This window comes from Camelus dromedarius, chromosome 9, assembly GCF_036321535.1.
Source record: "Camelus dromedarius isolate mCamDro1 chromosome 9, mCamDro1.pat, whole genome shotgun sequence".
Classification (NCBI taxonomy): Eukaryota; Metazoa; Chordata; class Mammalia; order Artiodactyla; family Camelidae; genus Camelus; species Camelus dromedarius.
This window is the reverse complement of record NC_087444.1, coordinates 32,593,446-32,620,873: the sequence shown is the minus strand read 5'-3', so window position 1 is coordinate 32,620,873 and position 27,428 is coordinate 32,593,446. Positions and strand designations below refer to the sequence as shown.

The following is a 27,428-nucleotide window of genomic DNA, read 5'->3' as shown; positions in this document are numbered from 1 at the left end:
TGGCAGGACATCTTTATACACAGTTGCAGGCAGTAGCATTAGTCAGGGACTTTGCTTTGGGACAAGGACAGTTTGCATCCAATGAGATGCTTATTGGGCCTCTGAGTATGAGTTTGGAGTTCAGGGAGGCAGAGAGGCTGCAGGTGTAAAGGGTCTGTCGTGGGAGCCTTCCTGGCTATTTTATGTTTATATTTATTTATGTGTTTGTTTGTGTGTTACATTGTATATTAGATATGCTTTATTTACCTGTTCATTGTCTCCTCCATCACTGTGTAAGCTTGAAGTGTCTACATCTGTGTTTTCTACTCAGTTATATTCCCTGACCCAGCTCCGTGCCTAGCACCTGAAAAGTTAATAAACATGGTTGGATGAATAAACAAACCAAGGATACCGCTGCTTTCTACTTGTCCAATAGGGTTCATGAAATTGAGTTCATGGTCAGGTCTATATGTCAATCAGTATGTCAGACATTCCCATTCCTGCTCTATGCCTAAAGCCCAAAGAGAGTTTTTTTAAAACCTCCACCCCTGAAAACCATTTACTGCGTGATTGCCAAAAGGAAACTTAAGTTCCCAGTGGACTTTATACTTACCAAGATTGCCTCGCAGCCAAAATACACACAAAAATGATAGAGAAACTTAAAATGAAGGAAAATGAATGTGGTTTAAGTAACAAATTCCTTTCACGGTGACTTCTGAGCTTCTGGCTTATTGTTGGGGGTCTGTTAATGCTTTTCTTGTACAATTAACTTGGGGGGTGAGGGTTTACTTTTCACCTTTTCTTTGTTGCATTGATGTTGCATTGAGGGTGAGAGTTCCATTCTTCTATCTTATGAGAGGACATAAAGGGTGACTTAATTCAGCATTTCTGTTGCATTCGACTGAAGACTGAAGAAGATAGATGCCCATGACTCAAGACTGGGGAAGATACATGCCCAGGCCTCAGCATTTTTATTTTGAATGGTTGGTAATAGCTTTGCATAAGAGGTCAGGTTTAAAGTGGACTATGTATCAGTTACTATTATTGTATAATAACAGACCACTCCCAAATTCAATGGCTTAAAATAGTAAACATTTATTATGGCTCACAAGACTACAGTTCAGCTAGTCTTGACTGGCCCACTGATAAGTTGAGTAGGCAACTCAGCTTGTCTTGATTGGGCTCTTTCACATATCTGGGACTGAAGGCTGGTCTAGCATGGTCCTGGCTGAGACATCTGGGCTCTCATCAGTAGGCCAGACCAGTCTTGTTTACATGGCTGGGTTTCAAGAGCAAGAGTGGAAATGTCCAAAGCTTCTTGAGGCCTTAGCTTGGAACTGGCATAGCATAACCACTGCCATATTCCACTGGTCAAAGCACAGGGTGAAGAAATAGACTCCACTCATGATGGAGAAGCTGTACACTCATATTGCAAAGAGTGTGGTCATAGACCATTAATTGGAGCCATCAATCTAACACATGGGCATGAAGGATTAAGTTGGTAGGGTTCAGAATGATGACGTGAGGGAACTGGTGTGAACCTCCTCTGATCTAAAGAAGCATGTGCCTTGACTATCCCCTATCCCACCTCCCTGATATCTGGGAAACACAAGAAGCATTAGCTTCCTTACTAGCTTGTAGGTTTTAATACTTGAACTGTACTCTTTCTCTCAGAACAAAGTATCTCATTGAAAGTACATGTTTAATTGTCTTGAGAAGGTTTCATAGAACATGTTCAATTGTTTTGCAAGATGCTTGGCATACAACCATATTTTTTGCAGTTATCTTGATCATGTTGGTGTTTCCACAAATAATGATTGTCCTCTTCTCTTGTAGGATTATGCCCATATGTTGACCTGTGTTACTGAAAGAGAAAAGTTTATCATACCCATCAAAGCTCGAGGTGCACGAGCTATCCTGGATTTTCCTGACAAACTGAATTTTTCTACTTGCCCTGTCAAATACAGCACTCAGAAGATTCTGCTGGTACAAAACATTGGCAACAAAGATGCTGTGTTTCACATCAAAACTTGTAGGTATGCATTCCTTCAGCTCTTATTTTTGACTGATTTTAGCTAAATCTAGTTAGCACAAGTCATTTCTTAGACTAGCAGTCAGGGTACAACTGCTTATTACAATCTTCAGTTGCAAGGCTGGGAGACCTCACTGATGTGGGGCAGACTTCCTCTTCATCCCGTGAGGAAAGCAAAATTCAAGGTTACCTGTTTGGATGTGGATGGTTTTCTGAAATGCCAGAGAAGAGTCTTCCTATTTAGCATAGAGATTGGCTCTCATGGGAATCTATTAATAAATATGTTTATTTTGACTGAAATTTTATGACTGGCTGTATTAGTTTTCTGCTGCTATTGTAACAAATCACTGCAAACTTCATGGTTTAAAGCAACACAGATTTATTATATGACATTTCAATAGATCAGAAGCCTCATTGGGCTAAAATCCCAGTGTCGGCAGAGTTGTGTTCTTTTTTGGAGGCTCTAGGGGAGAATCCCACTTTTCGGGCCACCCACAGTCTTCTCATCTGAAAAAATGGGGAAAAGTATAGTAGCCACTTTATAAGGTTGTTGTAAGGAATAAATGAATGAATAAACATAACTGCTAGTATATAGCAAGTGCTATATAGTAAGTGTGTCTTCTTTTATTGTTTCTTCAAATGAGCTACTGCCAGTGTGGTGGACAGAATAATGTCTCCTCAAATATGTAAATGTCCTAATCCCCAAGAGCCTATGAACATGTAGTGTTACATGACAAAGGGGGATTAGGGTTGTAGATGTAATTAAGGTTGCTAATCAGCTGACCTTAAAATGGGGGGATTATCCTGGATTATCTAGGTAGGTCCAGTGCTGTCACAAACATCTTTAAAAATAGAAGAGGGAAGCAGAAGAAGAGTTCAGAGTGATAAGATGTGAGAGAGACTCAGCCTGCTATTGCTGGCTTTGAAGATGAGAAAACTGAGCAGTACAAAGGTTATATAACTTTCTCAAGAGCACATAGCTAGTAAGTGAAGTTGTTTGACTTTAATTGGATTATTTATGGGGTAGCTACAGTATAGTTCACACTATGGGACAATATAAATATAATAGGACAATCTTTGCCCTCACCAACCTAAGATGGGAAAGAATGATTGTTATGGGACACAAAAACACTGGCTGATTAGCAAGATCATAACAAGAATGGCCAGCTTGGGAAAACAGGAGATGGAAGGTCAAGTTCTTTTCTATGACTTTTTTTTTTTAAGTGCATGTATTGTGCTGTATCATGAGCTCATTTTCAGAAGGGCTTTATCTGTGGAATCTTTTGCTAGTTTAAGGACACATCTCTCCAGAAAGGATTAGCATTTTTTCCTGCTTGGTTTCAAATGTTAGATTGTGTAGTCTACCCTTCTGTTAATTTCTTGGCATAATGGTTCCTGGACTGACCATGCATATCTAAGCTTCATATCTGCATAAGATACATGTCCAAAGTTATGAATTCCCTAGAAAAAGATTCTCTCCTTCAAAACCGAGATAGACGTTTTCCCTTGTGCTAATGGGAGAATGTTGTGGTAGCCCTTCAAATTTCCCAGGTTTACATGGGGATTTTGTTACCAGTCCTCTAACTTGACCATCCCAAGGCCTTGTCTCCTGCTCCAGCAGGGCTGTTAAAACCCACATTTCAGGCTTATTGCTCTGGTTCTTATTTCTTCTTTGTTTTTGAATCCTGTGGATTTGCCTTATTTTTTATTTTTTATTTTTTGCATGCTCAGCTACACATTTTATGTAAGTTATATTTTATCCAGTCTTTCTAGGTATTTTCTGATGGGTTTTCGAGTTTACTTGGGCTGGCACATTATAGGTAGCCAGGCTGCCATAATACAGGTTGAGGCGCATTCCTCAGAAGGGAATTTGTGTTTATTCTTCCATGTGTCCCAGGAGCACCACTCTCTCTGAACCTTTTCACGCAGATCCAAGTTTCTGTCTGGTATCATTTCTTCCTGGCTTAAAAACTACTTTAATATTTCTTGTAGCACAAATCTAATGGAAATTCTCTCAGTTTTTGTCTAGCTGAAAAAAAAATATTTTGCCTTCATATTTTGAAAGATATTTTCTCTACAATATGGAATCTGAAGTGACAGTTATATATACACATTTTAAAAAGTACTTTAAAGATGTAACTTCATTGTCTTTTGGCTCACATTTTTCTAGTGAGAAGCCTGCTGTAATTCCTATCTTTGTTCCTCTGTTTGTAATTGTGTCTTTTTCTTGGGCTGCCTTCAAGATTTTGTCTTTCTATTTGGTTTTTAGCAGTTTGAATGTGATGTGTCTAGGTGTGGGATTTGTTTTTGTTTGCTTTTTGTTTCAAGGATTTTCTTTTGCTTTTATTTAGTTTTGCTTTCAGTCCTGCATGAGTTTTTCTGAGCCTCCTGGATCTTTCATTATTTTTGGAAAATCTCAGCCATTATCTCTTTGGCTATTTCTTCTGGTCCATCCTCTCTTACCATCTCTTCTGCTTGTAGGGAAGTTCTGTCTGCCACAGGTGAAACCACGTGCACATGTCTCATCTTCCTTAGGGGCAGAGATTGTCCATTTTTAGGTTTCAGGTCACCTGTTTGCCCTGCAACCAAAACTCTCTGATGGGTTTGAGAAAAATTGTGATATTTGTTATTTATCTGGATTTTTTTCATTGTTAGAATGGGGAAGACACTCTTTCTAGCTCTCTGCAGCCTAGGTGGAAGCAGGACTCTGAACCACTTTAAATAGATCAATCATCAGAGGCAGAGGGAAAGTTCTTTTGAAAATCAGTGTCTCCTGATGTTGTCAAAGTGGTTATACAACCTTTGTTTGTCATTTCATGGTGAGATTTATGTATTTTGGTTGAAGGAGAGGGAGCAGGTTGTTTAGCTGGCTCACCATGATTTAGAAAGAACCAGTCTTTTTTGATATTTAAAAAAACAGCCTTTCACAACCATCATGCACGTTAAGTAAAAAAAAAACACACATTAAAAACTTCCTGTTACATTGTATTGTTTCAATGAAAAAGCGAATCCACCTAAGGTGGAAAAATAGGTGCAGGCAGCATATCCTCTGTTCTGTAAACTTAACCCTAAAAACTATACATAAATGGCAATTTCTTACATAATACATTCATGTGAAGTGAAACAAAATCACAGGTTTAATAGTGTGAAGTTACAGGAAAAGATCTAAAACTTTTCTCTTCCCTATAACTATGAATGTGAATCATCTTTTCCTAGTATAGAAACACTTCTGTGGTAAAATGGTGAGCTAACTTAAGGACTAGCCAGGAATCATAATGACATTAGAAACTCTAGTCCAACATGCCCATTTTACAGACGAAAGAAGTAAAGTCTGAGAAGGGAAATGATTTACTCAAGTTCCTTTAGGAAGTTAATAACAAAACCTGGATTAAAATAAACATGGGCTGGCTCTGGCCTTGTTTACCTTCAGATTCATTCTTTGCCCTTCCCCGGCTTTGCTCAGGTATCACTGTAGGGCTGTGTTCGCCCTGCCATCCTGAACTTGCTGGATTCCAGCTGGGTCTGACCAGTGAGGGGCACTGGAAGGAGACTGGAGAGCAGGAAGAAGCTAGAATATTTCTCCTACTGCCTCTCTGATTTCAGCAGAGTCCGCAGCAGGTGACTGCATCTGCTCTCTTGTTCTAACTCCTTTCTGACAGACCTACCATGGTTCCAGCTTCTGCCAGGTCCCCAGGATCTGGTAACACTTCTTCCTCTCCTTCTGTCTCCAGCCCAGTGGTGGAAAGGGCTTACTGCTGTTACCATTCTCCAACCTTTCCCACCATTACAATTGGACTTTTCATCTTTTTCGTCTTCTGTGTAACCAAGTATTTCAATTCAATTTCCTGCTTATTTTTGTTTTCTGGTTTAAGACTCTGCAGGAAATGTTAGTTTTATGTTCTTTCCACAAGATGTGTTTTCCAACCATAATGTCAGTTCTCTGAGCTACATCAAATCCTTTCAATAAATCCCTTTTCTAAGTTAGCCAGAATTGGTTTCTGTTGTTTGCAACTGAGAACCCTAGTGACTACAACAAGAAAGGATGCAGTTGAATTTGTGGTCACGTTGTATTGAATCAGAATCTCTCGGGGGATCCCCTGATGAGTATCTATTCTTAAAAATGCACAGGTGATTGTGTTGCCCAGACAGTGTTGAGGCTGACAAAATGTTTGTCAATAGACATGGTAGAGCAGTGGATATAGTTTGAGAATTTGGAGTAAAAAATTCAGGGTCTGTTGGTATTTCTGCTTTTACAGTCATTATACAGTTAGAAATAATACCTCACAGGAAATTGTTTAAAAAATTATATTCTTTTCCTTAAAACAATGATTTAATTAATAGTTAAGTTTATAAATGGCTAGGTTCATATAAATTATAAAAAATTAAGTTTCCTTTATGTGTCTGTTGCTTCCATTAGAATGTGAGTTTCTCAAATGCAAGGATTATATCTCTTTTCATTTGTCTGTCCCCAGCATCTAGCAAAGTGTCTAGAATAAATAAGTCCCCAATAAATGTTTATAGGATGCCTAACCAACAGTATATCACAACAGCAGAGCTACAGCTATAAACTTCTACAATAATTTAAAATAAAAAACATGCTCCAAATACTATAAAAGAGGCATAATGTTTTTTACACTAATAAAAGGAGCCACAGTGTGCTATAAAATATACAGAGAACATAAACAATTACTCTTCAACTTTATTACAAATTTGACCTAAAACTCTAGTAGGTACCAGAGTAACTTTGACTATTAAAGTATGATTAATTTTGGATGGTGAAATAGAAAGGATTAAGAAGCAATTTCAAAATCTAAAACCTCAAGTTAGGAATAAGAAAGATTATCTGAAGGAAAAATACTAATACTATATTCAGTATTTAGTATAATAGAACCAATATTTAGTCTTCTGCTAAAATACTGAATCATTTTGGATAGAATAGTTTCAGTTCTTAAGAGCAATTTATAGTGGATTAAATAAAAATTCAAAATCTTTCCTGTGGCTCTTGATTTGTCACAAACCTGAATTCCCTCCTTAATCAGGTATTTGGTAGTAATGAAGATATGATATCAAAACCAAATATTTTGGTAGACAGAGCCAGCCTTATACCCTGGAGGAACCCTTTTACCTCTTTGGAAGAGCATTTTCTGGTACTTGGTATTCTCTAGCCTTTTCAGCCTGTCTGCCTGTAGGAAAATGAAATACAAAATCAAATTATAGACAATATTTAAGCACCAGAATTTAACACACTCTATCCAATTAACATCTGATTTATTGAGGAAGCTCAGACAGCTCTAAGTAGCAGTGGCTATCCCAGGTGATTTTCTAACGACTGAACAAGTTTAGTTTAATATAAACCCAACAAGTAGCACAAAAGGAAAGAATCTATTACTGCTGTATGAAATTAGGATTTGTGGAGGTCCTGAAAGTGTTCCTTTGCCCATAGAAAATTAGCTTAGATTCTATAATTTAATACTATCCAATTCATTTCAAAACTGTTCTTTTGCTACTAAGAGATGTTTGAGAAGCAAATGAAAGCACAGTGTAGGAAGAAAAATACTAGGAACCAGGGAAGCAGAGATAGAAGAAAATATTACAGTTTTTCCCAAAGCCATGAAACTGGGCCCAGTTCTCAATTCTTTAGATTCTTCCATAACAAAAGAAAGAACTTTAAAGATGGTGAGACTCACCTTCATCTCCCATCAAAAGCCTACTCCTTTTCTGTTACACCAAGATGTCATATAGGTTAAAGATTAGAGATATTTTTTATTTCCCTTTAAAAGTTGATAATTCAGTTGGACAACCTCTTTTGAGAGGCTCCTCTGAGTAAAGAGCTGTGCATGAGGTGGTGAGAGACACAAAGATGAATAATCTAACCAGGTGGCTTCCATATTCAGGGGTGGTCTGGGGTGGGCAGAAAGAACTTGATCCTGAAGGCAGGCTCCCATCCCTGCTTTACCACTACCTAGTTGGGTAACATTGGGCCAGTTGCCTGGCCTTTTGGAGCATCTGTTTTCTCATGTCTAAAAGGCAAATAACAATACCTACTTTCTCAAGGTTTTTTGAGGATTAAAAGAATTGACATATGTAAAGTGCCTGGTGCAGCACCCAGCGTAGAGTACGTGCTCATGAAATTTTGTTCGCTTTCTCTTTCCTTTCATCTCAAGAGTGTCTAGCTATTGAGAGACAGGCATGAAAAGTAATTACAGTACAAGGTGAACCAGAAGTAAGAAGTAAAAATAAAGTTATAGCCTCTGAGAGGAAAGAGATATTATGAATAAGAGGGAGAATCAGGGAAGATTCTATTTAAGAGGTAACTTCGAGTCTGGGCTGAAACAGGTGACTTTGGAAGTATGACATGGAAAATGGTGAGTGTTCCTATTCCACCCTAGCAGTTCTGGAATGTCTAGGTAGGGGACACTGTCTGGTTGGAAGGGAGAGGAGGTGCAGTGCTTGGGAAGGTTATGGGTGAAGATAATAAAGCCCTCTCCTCCCACCCGACTCGCTCCAGCCTGAAGTGGAATGTGACAGTTGTTTAGGATATTTGGACAGATATATTTGTTTAATGAGAAGGCCGAAACTGGTTGGGAGCTGATTGTGTGGGACCTTGAAAGTCTATGACTTTGAACTTTATTACATAGATTATGGGAGCCACTGGAGGTATTTGAACAAGAGATTGATATGTTAGGTCCTGTGTATGTTTTTTTGTTTGTTTTACAACATCTCTAGAGCAATGTGAAGGATTGAGGGGCTGATAATAAGCACCTAAACTCATCTAAATACCCAGGATCATCCTCTGGCTCATTTTCCATCTACAGGCTGCCAAGGAGGGAGATAACAATAGCAATAACAAAAATAATAATAAACATTTGTTTAGCACTTCCTATGTGACAAACATTATTCTAAGCACTTTACCTGTATCAACTCCTTTAATCCTCACCGTAACCCTGTGAAGTGGATGCTATCATTACCCTCATTTTACAGATAAAGAGACTGAAGCTTCAATGACTTGCCTAAGGTCATGGCAGAGCTGGGTTTTGCACTTACTCAGTTGGTTCCAGGCTTGTAACTACTACCTCGCAGTGCCCCTGTAGCAATGCCTAGGGTTTATTGGCGGACTGGTGCTGAAGGTATGGGAAATGGACAGACAGAGGAATGAAAAAGTAAAGAAGGGAGAGGAGAAGGCGATCCAAATAGAGGGCACCAGAGAAAATAAACCATTGTCCATGGCAGGAAGTGTTGGAGGTCCTGCAGTGATGCTCTCAGGGACCACCAAGTGCCACCCTTGCCATCAGCTCTGTACCCTCATGGAAGAAAGCTTAGGTTTTCTGAAATTAAGTTCATTATCTAAGATTTAAGGAACGAAGGTTTAAGCGACAAAGACTCTAAAATTGTTTTTGATAGACGTGAATAATCAGAAACAGCTTAGCCTGCCAGATACATTGTCCAACACATTACTTTGAAAAACTAGCAATTTAAAGAACTGAAATGGACCATGAAAATAATTAAATAGGCTGGGTTTCCTATTTAGAAGGAACAGCTCTGTAAGTTACTTAAGGTACTTTATGATCAGATCCAGTTTCTCTCTTGCTACTCCTTTCCAGGACAGTAAACTCAACTCTTTATTGTTCCCAAATCCACTCAACCTCCACGTAAGGTCTATGTACCCAAATTCCATTTTCAAGACACAGAACATGTCCCTAGCTTGCCTTTCCAAATGCTTTCCACCCTTCTCCAGCTTACTGTCACCCAGGAGGCTGGCACAGGTCAATAGGCTCCCATGCCTTTGGCTTCTGGCTGAGTTTATCCTGCTGGAAGTCCCAGTGGGCAATTAGACTAGGGATATGAGGTTAGGTTATTTTTATCCCTAGTGTCTTAGGATTCTGTTGGTTTCAAAACCACTCCTTCTCCTTGGCTCTTTGGGCCTAGAGGTGGTAACAGTTCTACTGTTAATAACCTTGGGCAATTACATCATCTCTTGTAGTTCCCCTACACCCCTTCCCCTCTTTTAAATAGGCCCTTTGTTAAACTGCCCTCAACTTATCCTCATGTGACTGGATGATCACTTTCCTTTTAGAACCTGAATATGTTTTCCACTATAAAACCCTATCTTCTCCGAACTCTCACGAAGCTTGATTCTTATCCCTTTAGAGGTACTCTTGTTTTGCATATTACAGTATTTGTGTACATGTTATAAGTCTGTCTTTTACTGAAATCTATCAATGAATGTTAAAAGAATGGCTGAATGACAAGGATACAAATAAGAATATTATGCATTATTTAAGTTTTCCTTACACTTGCTGTACTACTACTGTTATTTTAATATTAAAACTAAAGTTCTTTCACATTAGGGGGAAAATATACTTTACTTCTGAATCATTCAATTGTGGTGTTGGATCTGTGCTAACGGCAGACCTAGAGCTCCGGTCTCCTTGCCCCTTCCCTTCACACTAGTAAGCAATGTGTTCTGATGGTGTGTCTCCATGTGCATTGCAGGCCCTTCTCTGTAGAGCCATCTGTTGGAACTCTTAATGTAGGAGAGTCCATGCAACTGGAAGTGGAGTTTGAGCCACAGACTCTAGGCAATCACAGCGAAAGACTTATTGTGTATTACGACACAGGTATGCATTGCTCTTTGTTAAAAGTTCAGGTGGAAAATATGATGAAGCAAAATAAGAACTGGTTATTTTGGCTGTATTAGAGTAAGCTAAGACCCACAAGGTGAAGAACTAAAGAAGGAATGGCTCCAGCAGAAATCATGTTGAGCTGGATGTAAATCCCACCTAATAGTTTCTCCAGAGAAATACAGGGCTCAGGAGGAACGGAAGGAACCCATACCCAGAAGTTACATTGGTAGATTGAGGTTACTTATATGTAAATGGAAAGTTGAAAGTAACTTAATGCCTCATGGGTTTTCCATTTACTGCTGCATTGGTTTAAATTTTTAAAAATATAAACTCCAGTTCAAAATGTTATTGTGTGTTTCTGCTAGTTTATGTAAGATCCAGTTACTCTAATACTTAGAATATGCAAATATATTACTTAACATCTTACTTAAATAGCCCTCTGTCTACTGCTGCTAGCATTTTCTTAAAGACCCCACTCTGCATAATAACAAAAATTCACTTGTTTTTGGAAATATTTAATTTATGGTCATGTAGACTGCCTGTATGTTATGCAAGTCTCCAAGTTGGCTTTCAAATTAATATTTATTACTGCTATTTATTATTTCATGATTTTCCTCATTTTCTTCTCACTTCTTTCTTACCTATTCGTATTGATTGACCCAGATTGTCTGTATTAGAAGGGCATCGTAGTGAGAAAACAGAAGTGCTCAGCCAGGGAAGGAGCGACAAATGACATCTAGATCACTGTTCAGGGTTGCTGGCTTTGTGGATGCGAATCTGAGCAGGACCATTCATTTTCAAGCCCTTGACTGAGGACCTGTGGTTAAGTGGTCCTGGTTCCACACTGCCCAGCATACAACACATAACCAGTGGCACAATCTGTATTCCTTATCTTTTAGTGTTGTCCACAGGTCACTGGCTGCTAGCAAGACAAACCTAACTTGGACTAGCTTAAACAAAAGGGGGTGTTTTGGGGCCGTGTAACCCAATAGTGGAAGGTTAAAAGTACAGCACATAACCCATCAGGGATATCTGTTTTCCAAAGCAGTGACATTTTATACTCCCACCAACAAAGCATGGGCATTCCAGTTGCTTCATATCCTCGTCCATGCATGATGTTATATTGTTCGTTATAGGCATACAGAAATATCGAGTGATGTCTTCTAGTGGTTTCAATTTTCACTTCTCTAATGATTAATGATGTTGAACACCTTTGCATGTGCTTGTTGGCTTTTCATGTATCTTTTTAAAATTAAGTATTCAAGTCTTTTGCTCATTTATTATTGAGTTGTTTTTCCTATTATCATTAATTTGTAAGAATACTTTGTAACTTGTTACTCTGAGTAGTCATTTTTCAGAAAAAAGTATTGTTAATTTTCTCTACCAGTCTGTAGATTGCCTTTTCATTTCCTTAATGATGTTTCTTGGTGAGCCAAAGTCTTTAATTTTAATGAAATCCACATGATCATTTTTTCTTTTAAGATTAATGATTTTCACCTTCTTGCTGAGAAATCTTAGCCTTTTCCAAGATTATTAATATATTCTCCTGTGTTTACTTTTAGAAGGGTAATAGTTTTAGCTGCTATGTTTAAGTTAATGATACATCTTTGATTTCATTTTTGCATATGTGTGAGGTAGGGACCATGTTTCTTTTTTTTTCCCAAGTGGATTATTGACTCTTCTCCATTCTGTTATCTTGTTCTGGAATTCCAATTAGTTACTCTATTAGTCTATTACTTAATCTACTAGTAGTCTATTATTTATTGCTATTAACATCTTTTTTTTATGTTTTCCATTTCTTTGTCTTGGTAGACTTCTCTGGATACTTTCTTCCTATCTATTATCCCATTCAGTAATTCCCTCTTCAATGAAGACTCATCTGCTGAGTTTTAATTTTTCAATTATTATAATCATTTTAATTTCTGAAAGTTTTATTTGGTTCTTGGCAAATCTGATTGATCTCTACTCTTGTTTTTCACATTTCCAATTTATTAAATGTATTAAACATAGTTACTTATATTCTGTATCTGATAATTCAGACATATTGTCTACTCATTTATTTGTTTATTTATTTATTTTGCTGCTTGTTGTTTCTTATGGTTTTCAACCATGGTATCTGTAGAGGAGGAAAAATATCTTTTTCCTCTATCCTTTTAGTTTTTTAGGCTGTGGCTCCTGTAACAAAAGACAGATTAACAAGAGAAAAATGTAAACATTGATTTAATGTGTTTTACATGATATGGGAGCCTTCATAAGGAAATGAAGACCTGAAGGAGTGGTGAAATCTGAATGTTTTAATGCTAGGTTTGAAGAAGAGTGGAGCATTGTGGGAAATTGTGATAGGACAAAAAAGGGTATGAGCTAAGTGTAGTAAACTGATAAGGCCTGTTTATTCAGATACCTCTTGGTGTCCCTCTGTATTCGAAGATAAGGATGCTTCCTTCCATCAGATATTGGAGGGCACCTCTCACATGGAAGAATCTTATGACCTGCCTCAGGAGAAGTTAAGAAGATCCATCTTGTACCTGCCATTTCTTATATTCGTTCAGCTTGAAATATTCAATATGCCAAGGTGCCATATTTTGTGACAGTGTGTCCTGAACCCCATCATATCTTATGCCTCTTTGTGTTTTATAGTTTTTGGATTTAGCATTCTCACTTTGAGCAGGTCATGGACTTTTTCTCCTATCCTAGTCACCTGATGCAATAGTTAAAGCAGAAGTTCAAGGGTTAATAAAAGCCACTAGGGTGAAAGATAGCCTTGGCACTAGATTATTTCCCGGTATTCTTCACTTCACAATTGATGTCTTTATTTTCCTATCAGGTTAGTGATGAATTTTAAAGTAATTTGAAAAATATTTTTATTGAGTATTTTAGTTATTTCAATCTCCAGTTTGTTTAATTTGCTGCTTAAAACTGACTCTAATGTATGTCTTCTTTCACATTGTTCAGCAATACTTATATGATAGTTCATCCTTTCCCACTACTTTACAGTCCTTTCTATATATGATATTGTAAACATAGTTTATTCCTGTATATATTTAAGTTTTCTTTAATTTCTCTCAGCAGTAGTTTTCTGGGTATAAGTCTTGAACATTTTGATAGATTTATTCCTATATATTTATTCATCTTTGATGATTGTATGATTTTTTTATCACTTTTTAAAAATTGAGGTGTGATTTAGATACAATGAGATTCAGAGATCTTAAATGTACAGTTTGATGAATTCTGACAAACGTAAATACCTTTGTAACTCATTCACGATATAGAACATCTATCACCTCAGAAATTTCCCTCATATTCCGGTCAATCCCTCCATCCCCCATCCCAGAGATTCTGCTTTCTATCACACTATATTAGTTTTGCTTATTCTTGGACTTCAAGTAAATGTACTCATACACTGTATACTCTTTTGTGTCAGGTTTCTTTCATTCAACGTAATGTTTTTGAGATTTATTCATATTGTTGTGTGTGTTGGTAATTCCCTTTTTACTCCTGAGCATTATTCCACTGTATGATTGTACATAGTTTATCCATTCTTTTGTTAATGTAACTTTGAATTGTTTAAAGTTTTGGGCTACTGTGAATAAAGCTTTATAGCCATTATTGTACAAGGATTGTGTGTGTGTGTGTGTGTGTGTGTACACATACGGGGTAAATATTTGGAAGTAGAATTGCTGGATCATACAATAGTTATTTGTTTAACTTTATAAGAAACTTCCAAATAGTTTTCTAAAGTGGTTGAAACCAGCACTAGATGAAGGTTTCAGTTACTGCACATCCTCATCAACTCTTGGTTGTGTTAGTCTCTTTTTTTAATTGAGGCATAATTGTCTTATGTTATATTAATTTCAGATGTATAACATAGTGATTTGATATTTTTATGCATTGCAAAATGGTCACTGTGGTAAATAAGTATTAATAACCATCATCACCATCCAAAGTTATTGCAATATTATTGACTGTATTCCCAACGCTGTACATTTCATCCCTGTAACATTTGTTTTACAGCTGGAGGTTTGTACCTTTTAATCCCCTGTCCCTGTTTGCCCATCTGTCCACTCCTCTCCCCTCTGGCAACCACCAGTTTGTTCTCTGTATCTGTGAATCTGTTTCTGTTTTGTTATGTTTGTTCATTTGTTTTGCTTTAATTTTAGTCATTCTAGTGGATGTGAAGTGGTATCTATTCTGGCTTAAATTTGCATTTCCCTAATGACCTATAATGTTGAGTAACTTTTCATGTGCTTCTGACTGTTTTATTCCCAAATGTATATTCAATATTTTTCCCATTCTTAATTGGATTATATATCATTCTGTTATTGGCTTGTAGTGTTTATATATTCTCAATACGTCTTTCAGAAGTTATTATTGTTAATATTTTCTCACAATCAGTGGATTATCTTTCTGCTTTTCTTAACAGGGCTTTTCATTAGCAAAGTAATTTAATTTTGGTGAAATAGTGTGTCATTTTTTTCTTTTATAACTAGGGTAGTTTTTTCCTAGTTTTATTTTCTAAATTTTTGTGAGTGTATCAAAATACAGTTGAATTTTGTATGTTATCTTTTATCTACTGACCTTGATAAATTTACTTATTAGCTCATGGTTTATCTGTAGATGATTTTGGATTTTGCTTATATATAATCAGTCATTTGCAAATAATCATAGTTTTATTCTTTTTTACCCCTTAGCCTTTTATTTCTTATTCTTTCTTGCATAGGCTAGGACTTCAGTACAATGTTCAATGGAAATGATGACAGTGAACATCCTTGTTCTCAGTCTCAGAGGTGAAGTGCTCAGTGTTTCATCAATTAGTATGAAGTCTTTAGTGGATACTCTATCAAATTAAGAGAATTCCCTTCTGTCTCTAGGTTTCTAAGACTTTTAATCTTGAATGGATGTTGAATTTCATCAATTACTTATGCTTTTGTTGAGATGATTATATATTATTTCACCTTTATTCTTCTAATGCACAGATTGAATTTCAAATGCTAAATCCTTGCTATATTCTGGGGTAAATCTAAGTTTTTAATGTTATTTTAATAAATTACTGGATTAGATTTCCTAATATTTTGTTTGAGAGTTTGACATCTAAACTCATGAGAAAGATTGCCCTGCCTGTAATTTTCTTTTCATATAGTGCCTTTGTCTTTGGTCTGAAAAAGCAAATTGATCTCATAAAACAAATTGGGGATTATTCTCTTTTTAAATTCCCTCTGGTAAAGTTTTTTTAAAGATTCATATTATTTCTTCCTTAAATGATTGAAAAATTCATTGTTCAAGCCATCTGGTTCTAGAGCCTTTAAAAAATTTATTCAGTTTTCTTTAGGAGATATGAATCTACTAAGTTGTTTCTCTTTTTTTCTTGTGTAATTTTTGGTAAACTTTTCCAAGGAATTTTCCCATTTAATCGGAAAATATTAACTTACTGTCATAAAATTGTTTATAAACCATTCTCTCTATAATGCCTATAGGACCTGAAGTGATATCTCCTCTTTCATTATTGATACTGGTAATTTGTATCTTTTTGTTTCTTGATCTATATTGTTAGGGATTTATTAATTTTATTTATTCAGATAATCAACTTTTGATTATTTCCTCTATCATTCGTTTCTTTTCAATATCATTGATTTCTGCTCTTTGTTATTTCATTTCTTCTACTTCTTGGGGGTTTAATTTGTTATACTTTTTCTAAATCTTAGGAGAGATGCTTAGAGCACTGATTTACAACCTTTCTTCTTTTCTAATATATGCATTTAAGTCAATAAATTTTCCTCTAAACCTGACTTTATCTTCAGCCCATATGTTTTTATATGTTTTATTTCCATTAACACTTAATTGAAAATATTTTAGAATTTCCATTTTTACCTAGTCTTTGACCTATGGGCTACTTAGCAGTGTGTTACTTAATATTTAAACATTTGATGATTTTTCTAGTTTTCTTTGTGTTATTGATTTCTAGTTGAGTTCCACCAGCAACAGAAAACAAATTCTTTATGATTTTTATCCGTGAAAATAGTTGAGACTTACATTATGGCCCAGAATATGTTCTGTTTTGGTAAATGAGCTCTGTACACTTGAAAAGGGTACAAGTTCCATTAATATCAGTTAGGTCAAGTTTGTTAGTAATCATGTTGTTCAGTCTATGTCTTTACTATTTTTTCTCATTTTATTTGTTATTGCAGGATGTTATTCAAATCCACTGCTATGATTGTGAATTTTGTATTTCTCTTTTTTGGTGATATCAATTTTCATTTTATGTATTTAGAGGCTGTGATACTTGGTGTGTATACATTTAGGTTTATTATAACTTCCTGTTGAATTAACTATTTTATCATTATGAAATGTCTCTAAATCATTAACAAGATTTCTGACATTAACAAGATTTAAGGTATTTGTATAGTACAGTAACTTTCTTTTGATTAGTGTATCCATAGTATATTCTTTCTTTTTCTTTCAACTTTTGTGTGTCCTCATATTTAAAGTGTGCCATATGGAAGCATCACCATGTTGTTTTTTAATCCAGTTTGAGAATTTTAATTCAGTTCAGTCCTTTGTACTGTTCAGTCCTTTTATGTTGGATGCAGCTTCTAATATATTTGGGTTTGGATCTTCTGTTTGATTGTGAAGTAATTATTACCTTTATGAGAAAATTATTAGCTAAATTTCAACAAAAGTCTTCATGTTATTAGTGTTGCTAGTGGATGAAAGTGAAAAATAATGAGTGTTAAAAAACTCAATCAGTGATATATTTCTTCCATCTGGATCTCCATATCCTTGTGAGGTATCATTTTTGTTTATATCAGCCCCAAGATTAAGTATTGAAAAAATGTATGGCCTGAGAATTACCTTTTTTGGATTACTATATCACAATGTTTTAAACCAAGAGTTTAAAAAAGAAGGAAGCATAATCAATATTTTTTCTCTCACTAAAATAATTGTTGGTAAATTGGTAAATGTATCAATAAGTTATCTTTAAAATATTTTTATCTCATGCTCTTTTAATATTTTGGTTGTATTTTTAATACAGTTGACATGTGCCTGTTCTAGTATAGTGGTATAATTTATAAACAAAGAAGTTTACATATGTTGGGGTTACAATGTCAAAAGTTTTTGAGACCAACAAGCTTAGAGTGGTCATAGAGCAATAGAATCAAACCTTGAGAGAAGATTTCAGTGATAATCTAATCCAGTCCTTAGATTTTACACATGTAAAACTGAAGACTTATGAAATTAAGTGATTTGCCCACAGACATTTAACTGGTCAGAAATATAATTAGAACCCAACCTCAGACTCTCAACTCCTGTGCAGTGCTTTTTTTTTAAACCATAGGAGATCATCTCCCTAATCTCTCATATTACTACACATGCATTTTGTACTCCTGTAACCATTGACTTTGAAATGCAGCTACATTCTCCCAGTGACCCTCAATCTGGATTTTAGTTTTATGGAAGTATTTGGGTTGACACCCATACTTACATTTATAGTCCTATGCTAAAGGAAATGAATATTTGTATATTAAAATGTAATCATGCATCAAAAAGTCGATTTCCATACCCTGAGGTTTTGGTGTTAACCTTGATTTATGAATAAAGTCACTTTCTAACCATTGCATACAGAGGTAAACTGTCTTGTAGCATTTCTCCTTACATGAAATGAACTGCTGATAAGAATATGCCTTCATCTTTATTGTGGGTTATCAATGACCAGGAACTCTAAACTGTCATTACTGAAAAACAGTTAATGGTTACCCAAACACAATTAATCACAGAGCTTTTTCAAGCAGTCTTGATCACTGGCTTCTCATTTCACTAAATAAGCATCTGATTGAACTTTATGCAGCTGTTTGAAGTATGAATTAATTTGAGGAGGGAAATTTAGCGTCGGTTTTTCTTCATACTTCCTCAAACGATATTCCACAAAGAGGAGCATTGATACTCCTCAGCAGGGAGTGCTCAATCATATTTCTTTTCTTTCTTTTTCTTCTTCTTCTTCTTTTTTGTTTTGTTTCTGTTATAGTTCTATGAGTTTCTGGTGTACAGCATAGTGATTCAGTTATACATATATGTATATATATATTTTTTCTTTTTCATATTCTTTTCCATTATAGGTTATTACAAGATATTGAATCTATATGTGCTATACAGTAGGTCCTTGTTGTTTGTCTGTTTTATATATATAGTAGTTTGTGTCTGCTAATCCCAAACGTCTAATTTATCACTTCCTCCCCTTTCCCCTTTGGTAACCGAAAGTTTGTTTTTCATGTCTGTGAGTTTGTTTAAAAAACAGAAACTTGTTTCTGTTTTGTAAACAAGTTCATTTGTATCATTTTTAGATTCCATTTTTGTATTTCTCTGGCTTATTTCACTTAGTATGATACTCTCTAGGTCCATCCATGTTGCTGCAAGTGGCATTATTTGATTTTAATGGCTGAGCAGTATTCCATTGTGTGTGTGTGTGTGTGTGTGTGTGTTTGTGTGTGTGTGTGTGTGTGTGTGTGTATCTTCTTTATCCATTCATCTGCCGATGGAAATTTAGGTTGCTTCTATGTTGGCTGTTGTAAATAGTGCTGCTATAAAGATTGGAGTTTTCAAAATAGAGTTTTCTTTGGGTATGTGCCCAGGAGTGGTATTGCTGGATCATATGGTAAGTCTATTTTTAGTTTTTAAAGGAACCTCCATACTGTTTTCCATAGTGGCTGTGCTAAATTACATTCCCACCACCAGTGTAGGAAGGTTCCCTTTTCTCCACACCCTCTCCAGCATTTATAGTTTGTGGATTTTTAAATGACATTCTGACAAAACTTCATTGTCATTTTGATTTGCCTCTCTCTAATCATTAGCAGTGTTGAGCATCTTGCCATGTTCCTGTTGGCTATCTGTATATCTTCTTTGGAGAAATGTCTATTTAGGTCTTCTGCGCATTTTTTGATTGGGTTTTTGTTGTTGTTGTTATTGTCGTCGTTATTGAGTTGTAAAAGATAGTTGTATATTTTGGAAATTAAGCCCTTGCCAGTCACCTCATTTGCAGGTATTTCCCCCCAGTCCATAGGTTGTCTTTTCATTTTGTTTACAGTTTCCTTTGCTATGCAAAAGCTTGTAAGTTTGATTATGTCCCATTTGTTTATTTTTACTTTTATTTCTATTCCTTTGGAAGACTGACCTAGGAAAACATTGCTATGATTTATGTCAGAGAATGTTTTGTCTATGTTCTCTTCTAGGAGTTTTATGGAGTTCTGTCTTACAGTTAAGTCTTTAAGCCATTTTGAGTTTATTTTTGTGTATGATATGAGGGAGTGTTCTAACTTCATTGATTGACATATGGCTATCCAGCTTTCCTAACACCACTTGCTGAAGAGACTATCTTTTCTCCATTGTATATTCTTGACTCCTTTGTCAAAGATTATTGACTGTAGGTCTGTGGGTTTATTTCTGGGCTCTCTATTCTATTCCATTGATCCATATGTCTGTTTTTGCATTAGTACTTTGCTGTTTTGATTACTGTAGTTTTGTCGTATTGTTTGAAGTCTGGAAGGGTTATGCCTCCAGCTTTGTTCTTTTTCCTCAATATTGCTTTGGCAATTCTGGGTCTTTTGTGATTCCATATGAATTGTAGGATTATTTCTTCTAGTTCTGTGAAGAATGTCCTGGGTAATTTGATAGGGATTGCATTAAATCTGTAGATTATTTTGTGTGGTATGGCCATCTTAACAACACTAATTCTTCCATTCCAAGAACATGAGGTAGCTTTCCATTTCTTTAAATTATCTTCAGTTTCCTTTATCATTGTTTTGCAGTTCTCAGCGTGTAAGTGTTTTACCTCCTTGGTCAGGTTTATTCTTAAGTATTTTATTTTATTTTTTGATGCAATTTTAAAATGGATTTTTTTTTATACTTTCCCTTTCTGATGTTTCATTATTAGTGTAAAGAATGCAACAGACTTCTGTATGTTAATCTTGTATCCTGCTATCTTGCTGAATTCGTTTATCAGTTCTGGTAGTTTTTGTGTGGAGTCTTTAGGATTTTCTATATATAGTATCATGTTGTTGTCATATACTCATAATTTTTACCTCTTTCCTTCCAATTTGGATACCTTTTATTTCTTTTTCTTATCTAATTGCTGTGACTAGGACTTCCAGTACTGCCTTGAGTAGAAGTGATAAGAATATGCATCTTTGTCTTGTTCCAGATTTTAGAGGGAGAGTTTTCGGCTTTTCACCATTGAGTATTATGTTGGCTGTGGGTTTGTCATAAATAGCTTTTATTATGTTGAGATATGTTCCCACTATACCCACTTTGGTAAGTTTTTATCATGAATGGATGTTGAATTTTATCAAATGCTTGTTTAGCATCTGTTGAGATGATCATGTGGTTTTTATCTTTTCTTCTGTTGATGTGGTATATCACACTGATTGATCTGCATGTGTTGAACCATCCTTGTGATCCTGGAATGAATCCAACTTGATAGTGGTATATGATCTTTTCTATGTGTTATTGGATTCAGTTTGCTAATATTTTGTGGAGAATATTTGCATCTATGTTCATCAGATATATTGGCCTGTAATTTTCTTTTTTGGTAATGTCTTTGTCTGGTTTTGTTACCAGGGCAATGGTAGTTTCATAAAATGAGTTTGGGAGTATTTCCTTCTCTTCAGTGTTTTGGAAGATTTTTGAGAAGGATCACTATAACTTCTTTGTATGTTTGGTAGAATCCCCCAGTGAAGCCATCAGGTCCTCAACTTTGGTTTAAAGGGACGTTTTGTTTGTTTGTTTGTTTTTAATAGATTCTACTTCGCTTCTAGTGATCAGTCTGTTCAAATTATCTATTTCTTCCTGATTTAGTAGTTTTGGTGGACTATATGTTTTTAGAAACTTGTCCATTTCTTCTAGGTTGTCCAATTTGTTGGCATATAAATTGTTCACAGTATTCTCTTATTTTTTTTTTTTTTAATTTCTGCAGTATCAGTTGTTATTTCTCCTTTTTCATTTCTTACTTTGATTATTTGGGTCCTCTCTCTTTTCTTCTTGGTGAGCCCGGCCAGAAGTTTGTCAATTTGGTTTACGCTTTCAAAAAATCAGCTCTTGGTTTTATTGTCAATCACATTTCTAACAGTTGTGTTTATACCTTTCCACTGTGGGTCCTCCACTTGATTAAATGCAGCTAGGAGATTTTGCTTTTTTGACAACTGGAGTTTGAACTAGTTCTCTAGCAGTTAAAGAAGTCAAGTATAAATTTCACTGATGTCTGATATTTTATTTATTAGCATTTTCCTGAACCAGAACTCTCCCTTCCTTTCCTGCTGTATATGCTCTTCCGTAGTAAAATCAAGTTTGTTCAAGCAAACTTTTTATTATAGTCTAAAGCTGAGAAGGAACTAAAGTAACTTGATACCTTTTACAAACTAATCCATCCAGAAGAGATTAAAAATTCAATTTCTCAAAGCTACATTCACAACAACAAAACCCAAACTGAAATGAAATCGGAACACTGAGTAAATTAGTTCCATTATTCCAGTAAAACTGAGAAGTTAAAATACTGACTATTAGGAGAGAAACAAATGGTTAATTGCCTTAAGTTTTACGTTTTTCAGTTGATATTAAGAAGCTTTATATAATCTAAGGATTCAAGGAAATATTAGTATTCAGAACAGGCTTTTAAAAAAGACACTGTTATTGAAACAGGTTATTTGGATGAGCAGTAAAGTAGGAGCACAGCAGTGATTTTCCTTGATGCCTGGTAAAGTTACTGTCATCAGAGAGGTGGCATTAACTAGTGGCATAATCAGGAAATAGAGCTGATGCACTTATTCAGCATTTTAAAAAGTATTTTGTCTCTTAGTGAAGAGGAGATATTTCAATTCAGGAATCAGAAGTCGGCGAATGGGCTCTTTTCCCCAAAGGTGTGATGATGTAATATTATTAAACATGCAAGCAACTGTAATATTAGTACTTCATAGAGCAGCTTTATAGTCAATTATGTATTTTATGCTAATAAACCATGAAGAATTTTTTTTCTGCCTAAAGGCTAATAAATGAGTACCAAAATATAATATAGTAATTGAGTGTGATATGAAATCGTGCAGGTGAAACTGCTGAATAATATGTATCTGAATATACCCGTGCAGACTTAGCTCTATGAGCTTTGTGTCAATTGTGTGATTATTATAATGAATTATAAACATGTGCCATTATAATTACAAAATCTAGCAAAAGACAGTCATTATAAAGAAGCAAATGTTTTAGAGCCAATGCAAACATTCCTTGACCTAGTTTTCTTAGTTTCTTATTTTGCAGCTTAGGATAGGGAATAGCCAGAAGTTAGGATAAACTGATGGTCAGAGATTGTTTAGGGAAGTGGAGTGTTTTCGTAAACTGCATAGCAAGTGAAGACTCTCAAGTCATTAGATGTTAGTATTTAAAAGGACATTAGAGGACATCTCTGCAACTCCCTTCCTTTTAGGGAGAAGTAAACTGAGGCCCAGAGGCATTAAATGACTGTACACCTAAGTAAAGCTGGAACTTGGACCCTGGTCTTTGGACTCCTCTGAGGCCAGCATGCTTTCTATAACCCTACACTGCCTTCCATGTAGATTAAGAATACCAATTTTGGCATTTCCATTGATGTGCTAGGTGAGCTCAGTCAAGTTGTGTAATTTGTTTCCTGAACCCTTCAAAGAAAGAGCACTTCTGAAGAAGTTTGATTCAGCAATCCACTTGAGTGGTGAATCTGACCCTGCTGTGACCAAGAGATGAGAAACATTCTTTCCATCAACTTGCCAGTTCCCAAGAGAATCTATGGCTCTGCTCATATATTTTATTTACTGTCCTCTGTTGTCTGAAAGTAACTAAAACCGCAGTATAAAATGTATTGTGTATACAGCTAGTTTCACATTGGAGGGGGTAAAATTAGTTTCGTTCATACTTGTTTTTGCTTGATTGATAGTAGCGAAACTTGCAAGAGGTAATGAGACCTTCCATAAAATATGTCTTTACTAGGACATAATAAATGACTGTGGCTAGCCTCATCTACAGTGACTGCAGAATTCAACCCCAGAAACCAAAACAGAGCCATAATGGGAACAGGCACTCCAAGGGCACAAAAAATACCAACGATAAGGCACAGCAGCCTTACCTGTTCTCACAGGCATAACACCCCTTTCTCCTTTGAGTCTTCTAAGTAGCTAGGGGTTGGGGACCTTACTTAAGATTATCATCATTGAAAGTCCTTCAACAGCTGTGGAAACAAGACAGAGTTATTGCTTTCTTCACTTGGTGGATCTGACGATTTTTGGAAGATGGTAGTGAAAAAAATCAATATTAGGTGGTTTTCGAAAAGAGTACAGTGGCTCTTGCTTTATTTCTGGGAAGGAACATTTTGCAGTGAACTCAAGTTGATGGCATTAGTCTCTCTGACCTCTAGATTTTTATGAAATAAGTAAGCCCTTGAATGTTTTTCCTTGATTAGTTTTTAAACAATGTTTCAAATAATTGGAAAAGCACAGAAATAACATAGTTAACAACCATTATATTTAGGACATCTCAACATTTTTCTAAATACATTTCTTTCAGATGTTTTATTTTATGGATAACTAAACTGATTATAGATTTGGTATCACTTTGTTACTCCTTCCTGATATAACTCCCCTGCCTTAGTTTACAGAGGAGCTGTATTGGGTGCATTTTCATGCCATTCCTACATATCTACTTATCCATAAACAATATATGCTATTGTCTTGAATAGTTTTAAACTTCACATAAATTGCATATTACTGTATATACCATTTCCCAACTTGACTTTTTCAGTCAACATTATGTTTTAAAAATTTAAACACATAGTAGTTACATAGCTGTGATTCATTTTCACATAACACACTTCAGCATATGAAAATACTATAATTTATGTATTCTTCTACTGAATATAAGCATGTTTCTAGCTTTTTGCTGTTACAAGCAATGCTGTCGTGAGTGTCTTTATGTATGTCTTCTTGTGCAGTTTGTGAGATTGTCCACAAGGATAAATATCTAGAAGTGAAATTGCTGAGTTATATAGCCAATGTATCTTGAGCTTTACTGGATACTCAATTGGTTGTACCAATCTATTTCCATCAGCAGTATATGAAAATTCTTGTTTTTCCAAATGTTTGCCAATATACTGCCAAAACAGGATTGTCATACTGTTTTGATTTTTGTTAATCTGGTGGTTACAAAATGGTTTTATTTTATTTTATTTTATTTTATTTTATATTTCTCTCATTACTAGTGCTAGCTAGCAGCTTTACATGTTTCTTGGATGCCCAGTAATCCCTTTTTTAGCATTAAAGTTTTAGATGAGTAATATATTCGTATGTTCAAAAATTAAAGCAATATTTTAAAGCATGTATCAAAAGTGTTATTTTCATCATACCTTGTTCACCTGACCCTGCTCTCATTTTATTGGTTTCTTATATATCTTTCCAGTGTTTTTATACAAATAGATGTAAACGTGAATGCATTTCCTTATTTCCCCCCGCCTTACACAAAAATAACATACTGTGTAAATTGTTCTAATCCTTGCATTTTCCACTTAACCATATATCCTGGAGATCTTTCCATATCACTGCGTACTTTTTCATACACGCACAGTATTGCACTTTGGGGTCTAGCACAAATGACTGAACCAGCCTTCTCCTGATGGGTGGTGCTCCGGCTGTTTTCACTCTGTCGTTATTGAGAACAGTGCTGTAATGAATACCCTTCATCTTGTTCTGACTGATCTGTAAGATAAATTTCTAGGAGTGGGCCACAGGATAGTTTTGTAATTTTGATAGATGTTTTGTTCCAAATTCACTCCATGGATTGGGGAAGAATAGTACCATTTTGCATTCCCACAGAATGTCTAAGAGTGCCTTCTCCCCACAGTCTTGACTATAAATTATGTTCTCAAACTTTAGTTTTACCAATCTGATGGGGGGAAATGGTATATAAATACATCTTTAGTTGTACTTCTTTTATCATATAGAGTCAAGCTGAGCATCTTTTCATACATATAGAAAGCCGTTATATTTCTTTTTCTGTCTCTCTCTCTTTTCCCTTCCTTTTCTTTCTTTCTTTCTTTCTTTCTTTCTTTCTTTCTTTCTTTCTTTCTTTCTTTCTTTCTTTCTTTCTTTCTTTCGTTCGTTCTTTCGTTCTTTCATTCTTTCGTTCTTTCTTTCTTACTCTCTCTCTTTTTCTCTTCTCTCTTTTCCTTTCCTTTCCTTTCTTTCTTTCTCTTTCTTTTCTTTTTTCTCTCTTTTTCTTTCCTTTTCTTTCTTTCTCTCTTCCTTCCTCTCTTCTTTCCTTTCTTTCTTTCGTTCTTTCTTTCTTTCCTCCTTCCTTCCTTTCTCTCTTTCCTTCCTTTCTCTCTTTCTCTCTTTTCTTTTCTCTCTCTCTTTTCCTTTCCTTTTCTTTCTCTCTTCTTCCCTTCCTTCCTTCCTTTTCTTCCTTTTCTTCCTTTTGTTTCTTTCGTTTCTTTCCTTTCTTCTCTATTCCCATTCTTCCATTGGATTGTCTTACTTACTTCTAACAGCTATTTATATATTTGGTGATTTAGCCCCTTGTCTCAGATATGAATTGCAAGTATTTTACCCAGTTTTCCTTTGTTTTTGCTTATGACTTTTTGTACCGTGCAGAATTTCTTTTTTCATGTTTATATAATCAATTCTCATGTTTTTTAGAGGGATCTGGATTTTGTCACAGTTAGAAAACTTTCCCCCCAAAAGTAATGAAGAAGTTTTTCTGAGTACTGTTCTATTTTACAGTTTCATACTGAAAATTGAAATATTTGATTCATTTGGCTTTATTCTAATGTTAGCTGTGAGGTATGTGTTTCCATATGGCTACCAAGTTGTCCCAATAGCACTTCTTTTTAAACAAAGTTCATCAATACGCCAGTGATTCAAGATGCTGCCTTTATAATAATTTCCAATATGTATTTGGAAATTTTGATTTTTTATTCTGTTCCATTGATCTATCTCTTTATGCTGTTTTAATTACTTATACTGTGTTTTAATTTTAGCAGTTCCTGGGTTTTTTGATTTTTTTAATAAAAAATATTTTTTTGAATTTTGTTAAATTCCTTTTCAGCATCAGTGGAGAAGATTATCTAATTTTTCTTCTTAGATCTATTCTACATCAATAGAGTTTCTACACATTCCTGAGATAAACTCCACTTGGTTGCAAAATATTATTGCCTTAATATGCTGATGAATTACGATTGCTAATTTTTTATTTAAGGTCATACATTGATATTCAGAAGTGTAATTGGCCTGTATATTGGCCTATTTGTTTCATCTTTGACAGAGTTTAATAACAATGTTATGCTGAAAATACAATGTTGGAAGTTAATAAATAATTATGTTACTTTACCAGTAAAATGGACATAGCAGAAGATTGGATTAGTGAACCTGAAGACAGGTCAATAGAAAATAACCAAACTGAAGCACAGAGAGAAACAAAGAAGAATAGGGTGGGGGGTAAGATACCAAACAGAAAGCAAAAACCATGCGGAACACAGTCAAGAGGACAATACACATGTAATTGGAGTCTTAGAAATAGAGCAAAGAATGGGATAAAAAATATTTTAAGAGATAATGGCTGAGAATTTTCCAAAAATGATGAATGACATTAACCCAAAGTTCACAAACTCTGCAAACCCTTAGTGGTACAAATACTGCTAAAAACAAAAGCAAAGACAATATCATAAAAGTAGTCAGAGGAAAAAAGACACAGTCTCTTAAAAGGAGCACCATTAATACTGATGGCAAATTTTTCAGCTGGGT

General features: G+C 35.3%; 1 protein-coding gene across 1 annotated transcript in view; it reads left to right on the top strand.

Annotated features, from left to right (window-relative positions):
• HYDIN (HYDIN axonemal central pair apparatus protein) overlaps nt 1–27,428 on the top strand; it is a 374,065-nt gene that overhangs the window by 97,398 nt on the left and 249,239 nt on the right. The window contains exons 8-9 of the mRNA XM_064489991.1: nt 1,816–2,015; nt 10,505–10,629. Coding sequence (XP_064346061.1) covers nt 1,816–2,015; nt 10,505–10,629 — 325 coding nt within the window. The remainder of the gene's footprint in view (nt 1–1,815; nt 2,016–10,504; nt 10,630–27,428) is intronic.